A 22186-nucleotide genomic window follows, 5' to 3' on the forward strand; every position below is an offset into this window, starting at 1 on the left:
CGCGGGGAAAACAGGCACGTCCCCCACCCAAACTCCTCCCGCGGGTGGGAGGAGGCACCCTCACTGTTGCAGGAGGCCGTGACCCCGACTCCAGGATGGTTGCCAGGAGGCCCGCGTGACCCCGGTGCCAAAGCAGGGCACAGTGTCACAAGAAACTGCAAGTAATCGCTGCAGCAGAATCCGAGAACAAACGAGAAGGCCCGTGTACCGTGACCAGGTTTGTCACGGGAAGGCAAAGCCGGTTCAACCACGAGAACCACGCCGTATCTGAGTCGGCAGACAACAAGCGAGGAGCCACCTGGGCAAGGCAGCTGACAAAGTGCAGGATTCAGAGTCTCCGCGAACGGCAGTGAAGCGGAGTGTCCGCAGGCTGGGGAAGCACGTGGGCGGAAGCATCCCACAGCAGCGTCACGCTTCCCGGGCAGCGGGGGACTCCACCCCTGACGTGGGATCAAGGCCAGGCCGTCTCCCGTCACCACTTTGATTCAGCACCGTGCTGGGTGGTGGAGGAACCACCGCAAGATGAATAAACTGTATTTCTCTACATCACCAGTGAACTGCTGGGACGGAGACCTCAGCAGGACCTCGTCAATACCAAACACGACGACATACTCGAGTACAAATCTCACAAAATACGCGTAAGATCCATACACTGAAAACTACACAACACTGGCAGGAGATGTCAGAGGCCTAAATAAACGGAAAGAGTGCTTGCGGGTCAGGAAGCTCGATGTCACTAAGGCGTCACTGTCCCCGGAGTGCTCATTCCTTTCTCAGAGTCTCAGCTTAATATCGTGTAGAGACAAGCTTGTTCGTAAACGTCCACGTCAAAACAAAGGAACCAGCACAGCCGACACCACGCTGAAGCACGTGGGGTCTCCCCACGCAGAGGCCGGGTTACCTCGCAGCTGCAGGAAGCACAGCCGGGTGGGCGGCCAGAGGCCAGCCACACCGGTCACGGGACAGACGGTCCCGAGACCAACTCACAGGTGGTCGCCCGGTCACGGTGCCAAGTCTCACCACGTAGAGACCCAGCTCAGCCCAGTAAACGTCCCCCAGGCGCTTCCTGGACAGTCAGGCCGACTCTACGATTCACACAGAAGCCAAAGCAACCGGAGTGACCCAGACGGTTCTGAGCAAGACCATCGGAAGCCTCGCTACGTGATCACTGCCGCACCCCGAGGCCACGGCAGGTGAGATGGCGTTGCACCGGGGGCCGGACAGAGACGAGCGTCAACAGAACCGAAGGAGCTCACAGACAGACCCACAGACACGGTCAACTGATTCTCAACAGAGATGCCGATCTGGTGGCCTTGCGTTACACTGGACATCCACGTGCATAAAAAAGTAACCTGGACCAGACCCCATGCCCCGCAGGGGAGGTCCCTCAGAGCAGATCACAGACCCAGCGTAAAGTGGAAAATGCTGCAACTTCCAGAAGAGTTTCTGTGGCTTTGCATTAGGCAATCATTTCTTACACGTGACACCAAAGCCCAGCCCATAAAGACAAAGTGACAAATGGCAGTTCATCAAAGCTCAGAGCGTCTCCTCCGTGATACACAAGGTTAGGAGAAGGAAAAGATATACCACAAACGGCGAGGAAATACAAGTTCCCTCTCTCCTGAAGGGCTTGTATCCAGAAGACGTAAAGAACCCCTGAGACTTGATCAGAAGGAAACAAATAACCCACGATGAGGAACAGACAGAAGACACGGCCCTTCACCAGAAAAGGGCGACAAGGACAGCTAAAGCCGGGACGCAATCCTGCTGCACACGTCCGAGTGGCTACAATTAAAAAAACAAACAAACCGTAACCACGGCAGAGCCGGCGAGGATGTGGAGCGGCGGGAACGCACGCCCGACACCGGCGGGGACGCAAAGTGGCGCAGCCACGTGGGAAGATGGGTGGGCGGCTCGTGGAGGTGACCCGGAACCTCCCGCCCAGGCTCTGAGCCAGGAGACGAGCGCTTACAGCCCCACGAAACGAGCTCGCACGTCTCAGCAGCGCAGCCGTCCACGCGTGCCCAGGCCCGAAGCAACGGACACCGGCAAGCCAGCGTCCATCGCCAGTGAGGACGCGGCCAGGCGTGACGGGGCCCAGCTCCTGACGCGCCCAGGGACGCGCGGGGCTCCGAGAGGCCGCGTGCTGAGCGCAAAGGCGGGCGTGAAGGGGCTGGGGGATTCCACCTCTGTGACCTTCTGGAAAAGGCCAAACACCTGGACCAAAGACAGGCCCTGAGGGTGGGCGGGGTCCGGGGTGACAGGCGTGCTCACCGTCCCGCCCACTCTGAACCCCCTCGGACCCCTGGGCAGGCAGCGCCGCTGTCGGCAAGCTGAAGCCCCCTCCTCAGAGGCGGAGGGTGACCGTCAGGCCCCGGGCTCCACTGCCACCCGTGCGCCACACACACGAGGAGCCGTGCCAGCCCCGGCCCTGGGGCCGAGCAGCCACGGCAGGGGAGGAGGCAGGCGGGGAGGCTCTGGGCGGGACCGGGTGGGGGTCCGAGCCCGTCAGGGACGCAGGCATGAACGCCGGACCCCGACCCTCCTCTACCGCAAGGTTGCTTTCAAGCCTGAGCACCAAGGCCCTGGGGGAGACGCGCAGTCCCCGCCCCCCTCACCTGTCCACACCCGCCAGCCACGGGGGAGGAGGGGCGTCGTCGGCAGGCGCGCCCACTGAGCTACAACCACGCTCCCCGACGGGAAGCCCCACGAGGGGCTGCCCTGCCGGCTCCCCTGGCCACCCTTCCGCAGGGGTGGGCTCTGCGCCCCTCAAGCCGCTGCTGGTCCCACCCCCGAGGGCGAGAGAGCTCGGGAGATGGCACACGGGACCCCGGAGGACCGTGTGTGGAGCCGCGGAAGGGCCTGACTCAGCAGGAAGCTCTCCCGGGGCCAGGGCTGTGTGAGGCCGGGCGGTCGGGAGCGGGGTGAGCGCCCGGGGACAGGGCGGGGAGCTGCGGGCCCAGCCTCCACAGGTCCCTGCCCTCGGGGTGGGGCGGCGGCAGGTGGAGCGCAGCAGGCGTCTCTTGCCTGCGGGCTCCTCGGGCTGTGACACGGGGGGGGGGGGGGGTCCCCCGTCCCCCCAGCTGGCCATCCCCACGTCCCGGGCCCCCATCCCCCCACCTGCATCCCCGCGTCCCGGGCCCCCGTTCCCCCCAGCTGGCCGTCCCCGCGTCCCGGGCCCCCGTGTCCCCGCCGCGCCCTTACTCATCGTCCCAGGGCTCCCCCACGGCCTCCTCAGCCACCAGGATGTCGTACTCCTCGGCGGCGTACCTCTCCCAGTCGGACATCTCGGGGCCCTCGCTTTCGCTCTCCTGCAGGAAGCATGCGCGTCGTGTCACACGGGCTGGCGGGGGGGGGAGGGGGAGAGGACCCGGAGGTGCCCACGCGCCCCGCCCCCTGCTCACCCTGAACAGGGAGACCTGCTCTCCTGCGGGAAGCATGCACGTCATGTCACCCGGGGGGGCGGAGGGGGAGAAGACCCGGAGGTGCCCACGCGCCCCGCCCCCCGCTCACCCTGAACAGGGAGACCTGCTCTCTCTGCTCGTGGTCCAGGTACTTCTCGATGTTGAAGAAGGTGTCGAAGAAGACGCTGGCCAGCTTGCACTTCTTCAGGTCGTGAAGCGTGATCCTCCCTGCGGGCAGGGGCGGCACGTGAGCTCACGCGGCTCCCACGTGCGCCCAGGAGCCGCGTCCCCTCCGTGCGTGCGTAACGACGCGCCTCAGGACCCAGCGCCCCCCGCCGCGAGCCAGGCCACGGGTGTGGGCAGAAGCCCGGGGGAGGGGGAGGGCGGGAGACAGGGCCCGACGCAGTGAGGGCCGCGCGCGAGTCACCTGAGGGCGGGACCCGAGCTGCCCTGGACCCGCGGACACGGGTCAGGAGCCCCTAAGCCAGGGCAGGAAGGCCCAGGACACCGTGGCCCCCGGTGCCGACACCTGAGACCAGGGTGCAGGACACGGACGCATGACACCGACTGAGGCGGGTGGGTCCGGGCAGAGCCAGCCTCTGACCCTGGAAGGTGTCCTGGGCGCCCCTGGACGGACGCACCTGGTGGGCTCCCGGCTCCCACACCCACCAAACACACCCCAGGGACCCCAGCACAGGGCTGGACGAGGGGGAGCCGAGGGCGGGGGGCCCTCTGAAGTGCCCACACCGGGCGTCCTGGGCTTGGGCTCCCCACGTGGGCCGTGAAGCAGCACAGGCACCGGGCCATGGGGGTGTCCCTATCTCACGGGGGGAACCCGCCCCCCGGCATCACCTTCGCTCTGGGGCTTCACCAGGTCCAGCATCTGGCACAGGCAGTCCTCAAAGGGCAGGGCCTCGATGGCCATGCTGTCCAGCCGGCGGCACTGCTCCTCATAGAAGTACTCCAGCTCGTACACGGACAGCACCCCGTCCCCATCCAGGTCCATGCAGCGGAACCAGTACTCAATGCTGTGACACCGCGCCACGGTCAGCATGGCCGCCCAGCACGGACCCCAGCACCCGGGGACGCCTGCCCCAGTGCGAGCCCCGCCTGGGACAGATGTCACCACCCGGGGACCCCTCCCCCAGTGCGAGCCCCGCCTGGGACAGACGCCAGCACCCCGACCCCTCCCCCAGCGCGAGCCCCGCCTGGGACAGACGCCACCACCCGGGGACCCTCCCCCAGTGCGAGCCTTGCCTGTGTCTGACCTTGCCCAGGTGGATCACGGAGGGGGGGTGCCCTCGCTCGGGGGTGACCACCAGCCCCTGCTTCTAAGCGTTCTAGCAAGTGGAGCAGAGAGCAGCTGCCAGATACTCACCTGGTCGGGGTTTTCTTGTCTTCCTCGGAGATCAAGAACCAGACAAAGTCAGCGTAGCTTATTTTTCCTTCTTTCTGCACTTTTTTCCCTCTGGATTCAGGGCCAGAACCGAGAGACAAAGACTGCGTCAGGCAGCGGCGGCCTGAGGTGGGGTCCCCGCCCACCTCCCCCGGGGCGTGGGGAACCGTGCACCTGGCCCAGGTCTGCGCCCTTGGTTCCTCCTCGGGACAAGGCCTGAGAGACCACGTGACCCGGAGGAGGGTCCCTGGGGCCCAGCTGGGGCAGGAGCAGCCGCCGTGGTCACAGCCGCCTCACAGTCTCAGGGGCAGGGGCCTGTGTCCCCCGACTCACGACCTCGTGGCAAAGGTGTGTACGCTAGTCCCTAACTCACGACCTCATGCGACAATGGTGTGTCCCTTACATGTGACCTCATGTGAGTGGCATGTGTCCCCGACTCATGACCTCGTGTAACAAAGGTGTGTTCCCGACTTGTGACCTCGTGTGACAAAGGTGTGTATGTGTGTCCCTAACTCGCGACCTCATGCGACAATGGCGTGTCCCTTACATGTGACCTCATGTGAGTGGCACGTGTCCCCGACTCATGACCTCGTGTAACAAAGGTGTGTTCCCGACTTGTGACCTCGTGTGACAAAGGTGTGTGTGCGTGTCCCTAACTCGCGACCTCATGCGACAATGGTGTGTCCTTTACATGTGACCTCATGTGACTGGCACATGTCCCCAACTCATGACCTCGTGTAACAAAGATGTGTCCCCGACTTGTGACCTCGTGTGACAAAGGTGTGTACGCGTGTCCCTAACTCACGACCTCATGCGACAATGGCGTGTCCCTTACATGTGACCTCATGTGAGTGGCATGTGTCCCGGACTCGTGACCTCGTGTAACAAAGGTGTGTCCCCGACTCGTGACCTCGTGTGACAAAGGTGTGTACGCGTGTCCCTAACTCACGACCTGTGACGATGGCGTGTCCCTTACATGTGACCTGAGTGGCATGCGTCCCCGACTCGTGACCTCGTGTGACAAAGGTGTGTACACGTGTCCCTAACTCACGACCTCATGTGACGATGGCACACGCTCCCAGAGCACGGCCACCTCACATCAGGAGCGAATGAGTCAGACCCGGACGCGCGTGCGGAACGTCAGCCCAAACCCCGACGAGAGTGGCTGGGACGCACCGCGTCACGGCTCCGGAGAAGATCCTCTCGATCATCTTGGTGGATATGGCTGCAAAAGAGGAAGCCGGCCGTGAGCCCCGCACGCTGCTCCTGGCCCAGCGTCGCAGCTGTGCAGGTGGCCGGGCGGGCTCAGGTCTGAAGGCCGAGACCCCAGCCCGGTCAGGCGGAACCCTCGGGACCGAACCTCCTGCTCCCGGCCTCCCTCAGCGCTGCCCGGCGCGTTCCAGTCCCGGACCTGAGCCCAGAGCAAAGCAGAGTGAAGAGCTGGCCCAGGGGCCCCAAGACAGAGCGGGCGGTAAAGGCAGGACGCACACGTCCACCCTCTCGGAAGCTCTGCCTCCAAACACTCAGTTGTTGTGATCAGCACACAAATGCATCCAACCTGCCGGCAACTAAGAGGATGGAAGAGTGAAAGACACCAAATCAGTCGGCTGGGGATGCCATGATGAAGCACCGCAGACGGGGCGGCTTAAACGGCACACGTTATTTCTCCCCCAGTCCCGGAGGCTGCAGTCTGAGATCCCGGTGTGGGCAGGGCTGGTCCCTCCTGAGGCCTCTCTCCTGGGCGTGTAGACGGCCCTCTCCTCCCTGTGTCCTCACAGGGCTGTCCCTCTGTGTGTGTCTGGGTTCTGATCTCCTCTTCTTATAAGGACACCTGTCCTGTGGGATCAGGACCCAACCTAGTGATCTCATTTTACCTTCATCCCCTCTTTGAAGGTCTCATCTCCAAATACTGTCACATCCTGAGGTCCCGGGGGTCAGGGCTTCATCGTGTAAATTTTGGGGACACTTTTCAGCCCATACCCAAGATCTATAGCCACAAAAATGGGGAAATGACCAAGTGTCTTTTCCCCCAAGTCATCCGGCCTCACTGAAAGTCACCTCTAATGGGAAATGACCGGATGGTGTCAGAGGCTGAACAGTGTTTCTCAGAAAGACACGTCCACGTCCTGACTCCTGGGCTGCGAACGGGACCTCATGTGGAAACAGGGTCTCTGCAGATGTGATGCAGTGAAGGGTCTGAGATGAGGTGGCCTCCTGGAGGAGGGTGGCCCTACATCCAATGACAGGGTCCTTCTAAGAGACAGAAAAGGAGAGACCCAGATACAGAGGAGAAGCCCCGTGAAGACAGAGGCAGAGACGGGAGGGAGGCGGCCACAAGCCCAGGGACGCCTGGAGCCCCCAGAAGCTGGAAGAGGCGGGCAGGACCCTCCCCTGGAGCCTCTGGAGGGAGCGCGGCCCTGGGACACCTTGACCTCAGACGGCTGGTCCCCAGGACGGGGGAGGATGGATTTTAAGCCCCCGATTTGCGGTCATCCGAGACAGCCGCCTCAGGAAGCCCCTCCTGGATGACAGTCCTTCATAAATGCGTTGGTTTTGGACCTCTGGCCTCAGAACTAGGAGGATAATTTCCTGTTCTTTGAGGGTCCCTCCCCATCCCGCCATGACGACAGCCCCAGGGAACTGGACAGCTGTCTCAGACTCACTGCCACGACCGGCAATCTGAGACCAGAACCCACTCGTCCGTGGGACACGGGACAGGTCAGCTCTGCCCCTCTGCCCGTTCCTTCCCACGACGTAAGGAGGAGCCCTGCCGCCTCTCGTGCAGGACCTGGTAGGTTAGGAGGCGGCAGATGGAAGGAGAGGGACGCATCACGGCACTGACGTCCACAGCTGGGGGACTGTGCCCAAAGCCACCCAGTGTCCTGTGCTGGCCGCAAGACCACGGTCCCCACAGTCAGTCGTGTCTCCAGGACAGACGAGGCCACAACGCCACCAGCCCAGCCTGGTGACAAAGCCCCAACACCAGCCCCACGAGACGCCCTGACGTGAGACCTCGACGGGGTGGACACAGTGACACAGGGATGTGGGCACCAGGAGAGGGTCGTGGGGACAGGCGGGGACAGGTGACCCCCGATCTGGGGAACCACGTGCCGGCCACCACGGGTCTGCGCCTGGAGCTATTCCCGAGATCACAGAGGGAGTTGGGAGTTGAGACCAGGCGTCGAATTTAGGGACGGAGTTGAGAGAGACCCATGTCCGCTTAGGCGTCCACACGCCAGCGTCCACGGCACCCTCGCAAGGCCAGTCCAAGAGATATAGCAAGCAGACAGTGCCCCGGGGAGCTCACGTCCGGGCCCCGTCACCACAGACAAGACACACGCCCTGAGGATGCAGAAATTCGGTTGTGCGCGTGGGTACGTGAAATATCCGTTACACGAAAACGTGAAGTCTTAAGAAAATTGTTTCTAAAACTAAGAACCCACGGCGCACTTAAATTCTGGCCCACTCTGTGTACCCTGAAAATGTGATTTCTTGTCACGGGAGGTGGGAGGTGGTAATTTTCTCTCATCAAAGAAGCATTGACACTGGATTCCCCCCTGCTGCTCCTGAACTGTGAGAGGCCAGAGTGCAACTTCTCAGGCCTTTCTGTGGTGAGAAGGCACGGAAGCTCACAGTCAAACCCAGAAGCCAGAAGTACAACCTCTCAGAGAACCGCGTCTCCCCGCCGCCGCCGTCCCACCCGCCCCGGCCCCAGCGGCCCCGAGCTGGAATCTCGCCTCAGGACGGTGCCCAGAGCCGCCCACGCAGACAGGGCACCGTCCACTCCGCAGACAGGCCGCTCGAGGCCCCGACACAGAGCAGGAAGCCGCGGGAGGAGGGAGGGAGCGAGGGGAACGCTGCCGAGAGATACAGCATACGGGCACAGTTTGCTCAGCTATGGGAACAGGGGCTGGGGGCTCAGGGCGGCACCCAGACTGGCCCACGCCGGGGCTCATCAGGAGACCTGGCGTGAAATGACGGGTGGGGTGGCCCCGAAACACTTGAGCACAAACGGAGGGGAGGTGGGCGGGGAGAGTGGGGGGACGGACGGACGGACGCAGCCTGTGTGGGGCAGCCGCTACCTCTGCTCAGGACGGGGGCTCCACGCCCCCCAGAGAGCGCCTCCACCAACGGCAGGACCTGTGCGTCCCGGTCCCCGCGGGTCCCGTGCTGTCCCATGTCCGCCCCGACCCCCATCCGTCCTGTGCTGTGTCCCGTGTCTGCCCCATTCCCATGTGTCCCGTGTCTGTCCCGGTCCCCATATGTCCTGTGGTGTATTCTGTGTCCGCCCCGGTCCCCATGCATCCCGTGCCGTGTCCCGTGTCCGTCCCGGTCCCCGTGCGTCCCGTGCCGTGTCCCGTGTCCGCCCCGGTCCCCGTGAGTCCCGTGCCGTGTCCCGTGTCCGTCCCGGTCCCCGTGCGTCCCGTGCTGCGTCCCCGCCGCCCGCCGGCCGCGCCCTCACCGTGGTCGCTGTGCCGGGCCAGGTCCTGCGCGTCAATGAGCAGGTCGTGGTCTGTGTCCAGCTCCCAGAACTTGCAGTAGATGACGTAGAAGTGCTCGTAGGAGAAGAACTCGGTCAGCTGATTGATGTCCGCCTCGTCTTCCAGGAGCGCCACGTTCTGCCAGGACAGACCCAGAAGACCGCTGCCAGGCACCTCCGGCTGCAGCGTGGAGACGGGCCTCCCGCAGGTGGGACCCCCCCCCGCCCCGCCCCGCCCAGGAGTCTCATGTCTTGAGGGTGGAGGGTCAGCGCTGGTGGAGACCTGCTTGAGGGCTGGGAGCCCAGCACCCAGGTCGGGGCGCACCGGTCAGGGCCCCGAGACTGCAGCACGGAGCAGCCCAAGCACGTACGCTCTCGTGGCCGGGGGCTCCTGACGCGAGTGGGTCAGCCCCGCCCTTGTCGACACGCACAGGTCCACAGAACCCGGGTGCACCCGCTCCCCAGAGGGCGGGGCCGTGCCTCCGGGATGGACAAGGGGAGGAAGGGTACACGACGAATGGAAGAAGAAAAAGGGTTGGCGGGTGGATAAAGGAAAGGAAGGAAAATGAACGGATGATGGACGAGTCGGGGGACGAGGGACGGATGACGGTGGAGGGATGCAAGGTGGGTGGGGTAGTGATGACAGGTGGGCAGATGAATGGGGTGACCGCGGATACGCTGGGTACTGGGTGGAGGGATGCAAGGTGGGTGGGGTAACGATGACAGGTGGGCAGATGAATGGGGTGACCGCGGATAAGCTGGGTGCTGGGTGGAGGGGTGGAGGAATGGAGAATGGGAGGGTGGAGGGAGGCGGATGGAGAGTGGGTGGGTGGAGGGAGGGGGATGGAGGATGGGAGGGTGGAGGGAGGGGGATGGAGGATGGGAGGGTGGACAGAGGGATGATCTAGGGGTTGGTGTAGCGACGGGTTACTGGTGGGGGGGTGGAGGGATGAACGAGTGCGTGGGTAGATGAAGAAGGGGATGGTGGGTGGGGGATGGAGGCAGGAACAGGTGATAGCGTGCTGGAGGGATGGGTAACGGCTGGGTGGATGGACAAGGAGGTGGACGACGGGTGGGTGGACCGGGTGGGGGAAACAGGTGATGCGTCAGCCGATGGAAGAACGGGTGACAGGCTGGTGGGTGCAGGGAGAGACGACAGGTGGGCAGAGGGGTGGGTGGACCGACCGACAACGTGTATATGGATAAAGAATGGACTGTTGGTGTGTGGGCGGAGAAACGGATGACGCTGGGGAAGGGAAGGGAGAGAGGGAGGCTGGGCGGGGGTAATGACGACGGGTGGGCAGACGGGTGGGTGACCGCTGACAGGTTGGTGGAGGGATGGGGATCGCTGGGGGGCGGGCGGAGGGATGGGTGGATGGGTCGCGGTGGATGCCGAGAGGCTGGATGAGTGGGCGGGGGCATGCAGGAGGCCCCGTGTCCCCTCGGGCAGCCGCCACCCACCTGCAGGAACGTGCTCCTCCGGAGCTCCGCGCACGTGATCCTCCCGGACCAGGACCTGTTGACCGTGTAGAAGATCCTCTGTATGACCTGTAGGAAGAGGCCCGTCGGCTGAGCACCGGGACGCGGGGGGCTGGGGGCCCCACACGTGACTGTGCAGCAACCCCACGTGTGGTCCTGCAGGTACCCGGCCTGGGACCTCGCCTACGAGCTCCTGCCTGGCCTCACCAGGAGATCCGCACCCTGGGCCGCAGGGCCCCGTGTCGCCAGCAGAGGGCGACCGCCCCGCACGTCATCAGACGGTGGGGGGGAAGCAGTCCTGCCTCCAGCTGCAGGGAGGACACAGGTGGCAAGAGAGGCGGACCCGCTGCCACATGCAGGGGGATGTCCGGGTGAGATGGCCACACCTGAGCTGGGACGGCGTGGGCATGCAGTTCCTGTGTGGCTGGGAGTCTTTCTTACACTGCGGGTGGTTTGAAAAACTGCTCCCAATGCTTCCACGGACGCTCAACTGACCACTGAATGGAAAACGTTAAGACCAGAGAGTGACCCCTGCGCCCTGCACAGTGAGGCCCACCTTGGCCACGGGGCTTAGCTCTGCTCCCAGGTGGGGACGCCCCTCGCCTGTCCCGGGGCATCTGCTCACTTATCCTCATCTGAGACGTCCCCTCGCCTGTCCCTGTCACGGGCTGTCCCCTCACCTGTCCTCCTCCCGGGGCATCCCCTCCCCCGTCCCTGCTGTAGCCCGTCCCCTCCGCCCGGACGTGCCCTGCCTTGTCCTGTCTGCGCAAGGAGGCCGGGGCACGGGAACGGAGCTCCTGGCACCCAGCCCCGTTCACACGCAGCGCTCCCTGCCGCCACTGGAATAAGGCACGGCTCCGGGCACCGCTCCTCGACGACGACCCCTCAGGGCGACGTGGAGCGGTGAGGGGGCGGAGGGAGGCCTGTGGAACCGCGGGCACGCGGGCTTCCACGAGCGACGGCTCCATGCCACGCAACAAGTGTGCCATGGGGCCGCGGCGCTGCCCACCTCCACCCAGAGCCGGAGGGCCGTCCTCCCCAGGCGACCTCTGACCGGGGCAGGGGCGGGGGCTGGGCTGTGGAGTCCTCGTGTCCCCGGGCCAGGCCGGCACCCCGCCCGCCGCGCTCCAGGGCCAGGCCGGCACCCCGCCCGCCGCGCTCCAACTCGCTGGGCGTGCTGGCCTGGAGCCGAGGAGGACAGGCCCTCAGGCTGAGGGGCCCAGGCTGCCCAGAGAGGGAGACCGCTGGGTCTGTGGACGTCCCCTCGCCTGCCCCGACCTGTCCGAGCCCGGGGCACGCGGCCAGGACCACCCAGGCTCTCGCTGAGCGCGCCCAGCTGGGGCCCAGCTGGGACCCAGGTGGGACACACAGCCCACCCGTGCCCGAGCCCCACACCCGCTTCCTGGTGAGAAAGCGGGGCTGTGAAGGGCCACGGGTGCGGGGGCTGGGTGTCCGTTCCCTCACGGCAGGCCTGGAGCCCGGGCCTCAGGCGCCCACGGAAGCCACAGGGGCAGCGGACGTGCTCGTACTCACCGTGGTGATGTAGCGGGAGTGGAACTCCGACGCTTCCTTCAGGAATGCCAAGCCCGGGTGGGTGTTCACCACGTCCTGCACACGGGGGACGGGACACGGCCCTGGGATGTGCCGCCAGGCCCAGGGATAAGCGCGCACGTGTCCACCACCAACACCCAGGTTCACACATCCAGCCACAGAGCCGCTCACGCAGCGTCACCCCAGACACACGCTTATGTGAAATCACATCAAATTAAAGGATCACACAGAATCATCTGGGCCACGAGCTAAGGAAGCACGCCACCTGTCGCGGCCGAAGGTAACAACCTGACACGTATAAATGTATAAAAGACCACCGTGGAACTCCACCCCAGATTCTGAGAAAGAAAATTGGTGATATCCTCACTTAACAAAGCACTGCAGTCCCAGGAGCCCTTTAAGTCGCTTCCATTCAAATGGTTTGGTAACTTCAGTTACTCCGTGTTCACGTGGAACACGCGGGTAACCGGGGACCGCCTTCGATTCCCCTCTACAGGACGTAACAGAGAGCGCTAAACAAAACCGTGTTTACAGGAACCAGAACGGCGTCTGGAAATGCGCGTTCTGCAAACCGCGAGCGGCCTCTCGTGGGCGGCCCGGCGCCCGAAGGTGCGACTCCACGCTCCGCGGGCTCAGGTGTGCAGCTGTCTACACCGTCCTGACTCTCACGCAGGTCTGGAGGGACTGCACGGAGCCAGCTTCGGAGGAGCCCGCCTGCCCGCCCGCCAGCCCCCGGGGTGTAGACACCGGGGCGCGCCTGCGAGGAGGGGGCGGGGGCGAGGGCGTGTGCGGCAGGGAGGTGGGGACGGGAGGCGTGTGCGGCAGGGAGGCGGGGACGCACCTGCAAGAAGGGGATGAAGTCCTCCTGCGCCAGGGAGTTGCCGCCGGGGCTCACGAGCAGGTGGACGAACTTGGCCGCGTCATCGTGACAGCTCTGGAGCATCCTGGGCGACAGAGGGCACCCCAGCTGCACCCTGCGCGCGTCCACAGGCCCCTCCCCAGACTCCGGAGGACGGGCACAGATGGACGGGGCCCCCGCAAGGGACACGGCGGCCGTGCCGGGCACCCCCGGACATCCGTCTCCGTCCCTTACTGTCCCGGCCGCAGGAGCACCGGCCAGTGGAGGCAGAGGCACGGCCGGGCCACCACTCCCGCCCCGGCACTCACTTTCTCCACATGGCGACGAACTTGTGCACGGAGACGGAGCCCGTGCGCTCCCCGCCGGCGCCGCAGAAGAGCGGCCCCTTCCAGTAGAGCGGGCAGCCGCAGGCCTGCGGGCGGAGGGGAGGGGAGGGGACACAGGGTTAGCGCTGCCCGAGCCCCCGCAGCGGCCGGGAGCGCACCGCGTGCAGACAGCCCGACCGCGCAGCCCAGCGCCTGCGCCAGCGCCACGGGCCTCCGCGGGGAGGGGCAGCCTCTCCCAGCCGTCACTCCGGAGACGCCGAGGGCAACGGCGCTCCCGAGCACGCGGCACAGACCGCCTGCCGCAACTGGAGGCGGCACGTCGGCAGCTGTAGGGAGGCGACGAGCACGTGCCCAGCCCTGGACGTGCAGCACCTCCGATGACGCGTCGGGGCGGCGTAAGCGACAGAGGAGGTCAGGGGACACTCGGGGTGCGACAAGGACGAGGCTGTGACCCGGGCACATCTCAGGGGCCGAGGCGACCGCAGGGCTGGCGGCCACAGCTGTCAACGCAGGTGCTGACCGGGACACAGGCGGAAAACCCACACTCTGAGCTTCCCTCCCGAAAACGCAGAAGCAGCAGGGCGGAAACAACAAAGGCTGAGAGAAGAGAAAAAGAGAGCAGATACGCGACAGAGAGAGTCAACAAGGCCGAGTCAGCTCTTCGGAAAGCTTTTAAGCAAGCAATTACCCCTCAACAACACTCCTGGAGAAGAAGAAAAAGGAAACGCGCGCTCCCCACGTCAGCGGTCACTGCAGAGCCCGCCAGCGCTGGACAGACAGGCAGCTGACACTCCCAAAAACTGGAGGCCAGGAAACGCGACAACTGCAGGCAAACGGGCAGACCCCTTGACTAACAGACGTGTCCAACCACAACTGACAACGGACATCCAGACGGTTCTACATTTCAAGAGACCGAACCCGTGGCTTAAAGCCTTCCCGCTAAGAAAATCCCGGGCCCTGCTTTAGGGAAGAAATCACGTGGATGGTACCCACACTCTTCCAGAGAATGGAAACAAGGGACGTCTCCCAACTCCTGTTACGAGGCTGCACGTCCTGGACCCTGACACCTGTGAGGGGAGATCAGGCCCCCTCAGCTCCCAGGAACAGAGATGCCAACATCCCACACAAATCCAGGCCGGCAAATCGAATCCAGCAGTAAAAAAAAAAAAAAAAAATCACAGTGAAACAAACAACAGGCCAGGAAACTTAAGAACAGAAAGGAACACAGCACTGTAATCAGGAGCGTACACAGGAGCCCACGGCTCACATCTGCACGTGGGGACACGTGCCGGCCGGCTCTGCCCTGAGCTGGAACGGGACAGGCTCCACCAGCAGAGATGGAGGAGGGGACGCTCGGGGCAGAGACAAAGAGAAAACTCTGGTAATTCACAAATACGCGGCAGTAGGGAGAATTCCGAAAGGTTTACGAAATACCAGAATTACACTAAGTCCCCTACACACGAAAGAGTTCCATTCCGAGAGCACGTTCCAAAGTCCAGTTTGTCTGTAAGTCCAACAAAGTCAGCCTAGCTACCCAACTAACACAGTCGGCTGCATAGTACTGTACTGTAACAGATTTCTAATACTTTCCATGCAAATGATACATAAAAAACAAACACAAAAGATGAAGAAAACATTTTTACATTTTTACAGTACCTTGAAAAGTACAGTAGTCCAGTATAAAGCTGGCACACAGGGGCTGGCATCGAGTGAACAGGCAAGAAGAGTTACTGCCTGGAGGAGGGAGAGGAGGTGGGAGATGGTAGAACTGAAGGATCTCCGGCAGTAGGAGACGGAGGGCAAGCTGCAACGTCACTCGTGCCTGACGCTGACGGTAAGCACGTTCGCATCTCTAAAAGTTCGCAACTTGAAGGTGTGTACGTAGGGGACTTACTTGTAACAGAAAACCAGCAAAGCTGCGGGATCCCAGGACAATGTACAAAAATCAATTATATTTCCACACACTGGCGCCAAGCAATTAGAAAACAGAAAATGTAACAGTGCCATCTATGAAAAGCATAAAAGACACCAACCTACACGTAAACGTAACTGAAAGTGTGAGATCTCTATAAAGGGAACGAGAAAGCGTGGCTGCGAGAAATCAAAAAGCCCCCAAATGGAGGGACAGACCATACAGATTCCTGGACTGGACACTTAATGCTGTTGACACATTTTTGACTGGAGACATTATTACAGGTACAGGCGTTAGTTTCTGCAAAAATCCCCCAGTCAATAATGTGTTAAAATGTCAACTGTTCCCCAGACGACCCACAGATTCAATGCAAAGCCAATGCACACCCAGCAAGGTGTGTTTTGCAGAAATCAACCAGCTCATTCAAAGCCCACATGCAAACGCACACGACTGTCAAGCTTTCCGTGCAGTCACAGCACTGAGGCTGTGCATCAGGGCAAAGAGGAAGGGACCACTTTAGGGACAGACCCCTGAGCTGGTGCCACCCACCAACTCAGCACACAGACAAAGCTGGCGGCAGCTCAGAGGGAACGATCGTCTCTAGTGAGAGCCCAGCTGGTCGGCGGGGCAACTCTACAAAACCATGAGGAGGGACGGATCCCAGCCCCAAGCGTGGACGGTGAAACTCCAGAATGAAATGTAGGAGATCGTCCCGATGCTGGAGAAGCAAAGGTTCCCTAAACGTGACTCAAACACCAAAACTCTGAAAGAGAAGGTGGGTGGACTGAACCGCTTCCCCACCAGAACTCTGGGGCAGACGTCGCCGAGGGCACAAAAACAAGCCGCAGACCAGGAAAACGTTCGCAGGGCATTATCCTGACAACGGGGTCACACACAGACTTCAAACTAAGGCAAAGGTGCAGGAAAAAAGGCCAAGGGCCCAAGAGAGCGACAGGCCCTGCAGGGAGAAGGTGTGAACACGGCCGGACTCCGGAGGGAGAGGCAGAGGAAAGGCGCAAACTGGGTCCCCACAGAAGCCCACACGGGCGACGGCGCTCACAGGACCCGCGTCACGGGCATCGCCCGCGGGTCGGGGAGGTGGCGGCGGAGCTGCCGGCAGATGGTCTGGCAGGACCCGAGCACCGGCCACGCACGCCCGCGGCCAGGGGCCGCCCCGGGGGAGACAGCCGGAGCCCGCTCCTGCCCACGCCGCCAGGCCCAGAGCGCGCCGGCGCCTTATCCTCGGCGCCCCGGGAGGGAGCAGCCCAGCTGCGCGGGAGCCGTGCGTCTGGACGCTCTGTGGCTTCGCGCACACGCTGGGGAGGGGACCACGGGGCGAGGCTCGGGCACAGTGCGGGCTGAAAGGCCTCTGCTCCGCGCAGGTGGGCGCGCGGCCTGGGGCGATGGGCAGCGGAGGCCTCCTGACAGGGATGCTGGCGCCAGGGCCCCGACGGGGCTGTGTGAGCCGGGGCACGGGGGGCACTGGCCGCTTCCCGGGGCGGGAGGGCGCAGGCGGCAGGGACCGGGGAGCCAGGGGCCTCGGGCATCCCTCCTGGAGCGCTCGCGCGGGCACGTGACAGCTCGCTGGACGGACTCGGGCGACGGCACCGTCCCGTCCCACGGCCGTGCGTCTGTCCACCGCACGGCAGGAGCTGTGCCCTTGCCCGTGGGGTGACGCCTGCTTTCACGTCCCAGAACGAGCGGTGCCTGCATTTCCAAGCCCACCCACCCCACAGGCAGCTGGAGAGTCCATCCTAACGCTTTCACCGTGACCTCCGTCCACTACCTCTCAGGACCGTCTGCAAACATTCTAAGGGAACAGGAAACACCAACTCTGAAATCCAGAGGTACGAAGAAATGTGTTTAAAAATATGGTAAAACGCCACCCTGAAGGGAAGAACACACGACATGGTAAGGTTTTACAGGTCTGTAACTTTCACCTAGCGTACGTGACGGGAGACCCGGGCACACGCCGAGGCCCGCGTCACCCCGTCAGGAGCAGCCCCGCGGTGACCCCGATCCCCTCCCTCACGCCCCTCACGGCACCCCCCGACGCCCGCGCACACACAGAGCTCCCCGTCCGTCCACACAGCCTGTCCCGAACACGGCAGCATCTGGCTGGGGCCTGGGGTCTGGCTTGGCTCCCGTGGCACAGGGCATCTGACACCCACCTGAGCAGGACTCCGCGTGTGGACCATCAGCAGGTGCAGGCTGGCCTTTGCCCGGCTCCCCCCCCACGGGGCTCCTGACCACGTGGGGTCCCCTAAGGGAGGGATTCCCAGAGCATCTGCGCTCCCACCACGAACCAGTGCCAGGAGCGGCTTCTGTGCTGATATTTGGCCTCTGCCCCCAGGTCCGGACACAGAGCCCCGAAGTCCCTTGGAATCTCCTGGGGGGACAGGAGCCTGTTTCTTCGTGGATGGGGCTGTCCTTAAAGAGCCCACGCCACGGTTACTGAGCTGGAACTTTCAGCGCCCCGGCATTCTCTGCAGAGGGCGAAGGCAGAGGTGGAGAGAAACCTCGATCATGCCCACGGGATGAAGCCTCTGAAACAGCCCCTAAAGGAGTGGGTTCAGGGGCCTTCCAAGCTAGGGAACAAATCCGCCGTACCAGGACGGAGATGCACCCCAACTCCACGCGGACAGACTGCTGCACTGGGGAGCCCCCGACGCCGCACCCTGATGCCTCTTCTCCAGGCTGCTCACCGGTACCCCTCAGCATACCCTTTATAAGGAACCCTTTATAACGAACTGGTGTTTCCCTGAGTCCTGTGGGCTGCCGAGCAAACTGCGGAACTGCGGAATAGACGTGATCGTCTATGAGAAACCCCTAAGGAACCTGAAAAAGTGATCTGATGGGCATGTGTCGTCCAAAGCCAACACACAAAAACCAACAGCAGGGGGGTCATGAGGGGGGTCGTGGGAAGCCCCGGAATCCAGAGCCGGTCAGACGGACACACAGGTGACAGCCTGGGACGCGGGCCTGGCGTGTGAAATGGGTGTGGCCCCATGGGCTCAGCACCCGCCGTGCTAACTCCAGGCAGCAGGGCTCAGAACGGGAAGAACTGCAGGACGCCCAGATCAAAGCCCACACGTGTGCCGACAGGGGCCCCCCTGCGCAGGGAAGGGAAGCAGAGACTGCCCTTTTCACAGACCAGCCGTTTGCCCCTTTCTGTGTTCAGAGGAGCGGGTCCACTGACCTCGGGCACGCAGGCTCCCGAGAAGCACGTCTCCGGCAAGAACAAGGGCCGTGTCGCGATGACGAGAGAGAAGGAGGGGTGTGAGGACGGAGCTGATCTGGGGACAGGAGGTCCTCACACGACACAGCCGCCCACAGAGGCACAAAGGCCGTGGCCCCCGGCCCGCAGCTCCCCGAGGAAAGCCCGCAGTCACTCACCGTCGGGAGCCGCACCCTCTCCCGCAACTGACGGAACAGGCAGAAGCTGCCGAAACGCCGGGGCCCGGACACGCTCGGAACCCAGGGAGCAAACCGACGCTCAGGGCTGGACGACCTTCACGTGCGCGTTTACCAAGACGACCACCCTCAGCCCAGAAAACAAGTCTCAGCGCATCTGGAAGCACTGAGAGCAGACAGGGCACCCTGCCCACGCCAGAACTAAGCTGGAGCTCAGTAACCAAAACACGCCGAAACGAGCTGCAGGAGGTGAGCGTCAAGACGACAAAATTCTAAACAACGCGTCAGCCAAAGGAGACGTTTACAAGGCAAACACAAATGTAGTTTGCACTGAATGAGAAGGGAAAAAAAACACACAAAAAAACCCAAAAACCAACACATCAACAACGTTTGGGATGCCGGTCAAGCAGCGCTCGGAAGGAAGTTCACAGCATTAAGTGCTTCCGTGAGCAAAGCAGAAAGGCTGAGTGGACAGAGCTGCCTCGTTAAGAAACTGCAAGGAGAACAGTTAGCCCTAACGTGAGCAGAAGAGAGGAAACAATACAGACGGGAAATCAATGCGATAGGAAATCACTACAAAAAAGTTAGCAAAACTAAAAGCTAGTTCTCAGAAGAGATCAGGAAAATAAAAAACTTCTGGCCAAACCAACTGAGGATAAGGACAGAAGACACAAATGCCAACATCAGAAGTGGCAGAGGGACGTCAGTCAGTACAGACCCTAAACGTGTGGATTCTTATCAACAATGTGTGTCAATAAATTCACCAAGTCACAGGAGCTGGGCACACACTTGAAGGACGGGAACTACCCCATCAAACTCAATGTCCACAACCTTCCCAGGGAGAGAATGTCCAACCCCAAATGCTTCACTGTGAATTCTGCCAAACGTTTATCGTGAAACACCATCCCAGTTCTAAACACGCGGCTCAATAACCCAACCAATGCTGTGAGGCCAGGCCACCCTGCTGCCGAGCCAGAGAACTCACTGGACAACGCGTCTCCAGATGGGCGTCCTTCCGGAGCCTGGATTTGAACCCTAACAAGACACAAACAATCAGAACCCAAAAGCACGGAAGGAGGAAGAGACAGGATTTATGATGAAGTGGGATTCATCCAAAGACGCAAGACGGCTTGAGGGAAGAAGAAAAGCCACAGGAGCACTCAATACGTGCAGAAAAGCATATTTCAACACGCGTTCAAGATTTTACACAGTAAAAGGGCTCTCAGCAAACTAGGTTCCTCAACCTGATAAAGGACACAGGAGCAGCTGCAGCTCCCACGCTGCGTCTGCGGGGAGTGACGCGCCCCAAGGCTGGGGGGGCGAGGGCTATGGTGCTCCCATACCCCGAGTCAACGTCCTCACGGAGGCCCAGCCAGCACAGCGAACAGGGCAGGAAAGAGGATACAAGACCCGCAGATTACGGAGCAAACGGGGACACTCTCTTCATGTGCAGAGGGCGTGATCGTCTACTGGAAACTCCTAAGGAACCTGAAAAAGTGATCTTATGTGTCGTCCAAAGCCAACACACAAAAACCAACAGCAGTTCTGCACACTTCAAGGAACAGCCATGAACTGAAGCAAAATAACGCTACTGACAGTATCGTCAAAGACATGAAACACTGGGTTATGCCCAAGTATTCATACGTTTGAGGAAAGACCAACATGACAAAACGGTACTGAGAGAAATTAATGATGACTTAGAGTCTGAGAAATGCCGGGGTCATAACCCGGCAGACTCGATGTTGGAAAGGCGTGGACTGTCCCCAAATTCACCTACACACTCAAACGATCACAACCCGAATCCCAGCAGGCTTCTTTCCCCAGCAGGCGTGGGGACGGTGATTCTGCAGTTCACGTGGGAATGCAGAGACACCAGAGCAGTCGCAGCACTTGAGAATCAGAGAGAAGCAGGAAAATCAGCACTGCCGGACGTGAACACAGCAGTGAAGCTACAGCAGCGGGGCCAGTGCTGTCCTGCTGTGACAGACGGCCCGTCACCAACACCCAAGAGCGTCCAGGGACAGACTCGCGTACGGCAATTCCCGTCGGAAGAAGGTGCCAAGGCAAGTCAGCGGGCGGACGGGGTGCCCAGCGAGCGGGTCTGGGGCCACTGGACACCGTGTGCAGAGACGCACCTTCCCTCCTACCCCACATGCGCCAATACCCAGCTCAGAGTGGAGCACAGACCTGAAGGGAAGAGTTACCCGAATCGGCCTTTAGAAGAAAACACATGAGAAAAATCCTACTGGCCTCGGATTTGCCAACACTTCCCATCAAGGATACAAATGCATAAACCAAGTGGGGAAAAAATCTGAAAACTGGACACAATCAAAATGAAAAACGTTTGCAATTCCAAACACTGTTACGAGAGCAGAAAGACAAGAGAACATTGGGAGAAAACGTCTGCTACACAGTACCTCTGACAAAGGACTTGTACCTAGAATGTATGCAAAGCACATATAACTCAACAGTAAGAAAACACCAGATTTTTAAACGGGCAAATGATCTACCTGAACAGGCATGTCATGAAAGAAGACATACAATGATAAATGGGCACACTTAAAAGATGCTCGCTCAGTACTGATAGTCATTAGAAATGTGCAAATTAAAACAAGCTGTCTCCATATACCCAGTAGGATAGAGCTATGGTCTGAATGTCCGTGTCCCCACCCCACCCCGCAAAGGTCTTATGTTGAAACTTAATCCCCGAGGTGATGGTGTTAGGAGGTGGAGCCTTTGGGAGGTGATGAGGTCATGAACGGGATTAGTGTCCTTACAAAAGGGACTCCAGAGAGCTCCCTCACCCCTTCTTCCGCGTGAGGGCACAGCAAGAAACTTCTGTGCCCCAGAGGACGGCCCTCACCAGAACCAGCCCTGCTGACACCCTGATCTCGGACGTCCAGCCTCCAGAACTATGAGAAGTAAACTCCTGTTTTATAAGCCACCCAGTCTGCAGGATTGGTACATCAGCCTGAACCAAGACAAACGGCTACAATTAAAGGGAGAGAAGAGCAAGTGTGCTGAGGGTGTGGAGCGACGGGACCCACACGTGCTGGTGGGGACGCAAATGGCGCAGCTGCCGTGGAAATCAGCAGGGTGGTCCCTCCGTACGTCAAACGCAGAATCACCACATGACCCAGCAATTCCACTCCTAGGTGTGTGTACACACACCCACACCACCGCCCACCCCCCCCCAGCCGAAAGAACTGAAAACGGGGCCTCACACAAACACTCGTACTCAAGTGTTCACAGGAGCACTGCTCGCGACAGCCGAAAGGTGGAAACCACCCAAACGCCCAGCTACGGGTGACTGAATAAGCAGAACGGGGCGCAAGCACCCAATGGAACATGGCCCAGCCGTGGAA

At 61.5% G+C, this 22186-nt stretch overlaps 1 protein-coding gene across 4 annotated transcripts in view; it reads right to left on the minus strand.

Annotated features, from left to right (window-relative positions):
• Nucleotides 1-22186, minus strand: part of PPP2R3B (protein phosphatase 2 regulatory subunit B''beta) — a 63758-nt gene that overhangs the window by 934 nt on the left and 40638 nt on the right. For 3 of the 4 annotated variants that reach the window (XM_082447973.1, XM_082447970.1, XM_082447972.1), the window contains 10 exons: nucleotides 13478-13581; nucleotides 13152-13254; nucleotides 12293-12367; nucleotides 10742-10828; nucleotides 9263-9419; nucleotides 5977-6025; nucleotides 4783-4872; nucleotides 4257-4432; nucleotides 3514-3632; nucleotides 3205-3311 (listed from right to left, as the gene is read on the minus strand). In XM_082447973.1, coding sequence (XP_082304099.1) covers nucleotides 3205-3311; nucleotides 3514-3632; nucleotides 4257-4432; nucleotides 4783-4872; nucleotides 5977-6025; nucleotides 9263-9419; nucleotides 10742-10828; nucleotides 12293-12367; nucleotides 13152-13254; nucleotides 13478-13581 — 1067 coding nt within the window. The remainder of the gene's footprint in view (nucleotides 1-3204; nucleotides 3312-3513; nucleotides 3633-4256; nucleotides 4433-4782; nucleotides 4873-5976; nucleotides 6026-9262; nucleotides 9420-10741; nucleotides 10829-12292; nucleotides 12368-13151; nucleotides 13255-13477; nucleotides 13582-22186) is intronic. The other variant, XM_082447971.1, reaches the window with a different exon arrangement.

Source organism: Balaenoptera physalus (assembly GCF_965194825.1).
Source record: "Balaenoptera physalus genome assembly, chromosome: Y".
Classification (NCBI taxonomy): Eukaryota; Metazoa; Chordata; class Mammalia; order Artiodactyla; family Balaenopteridae; genus Balaenoptera; species Balaenoptera physalus.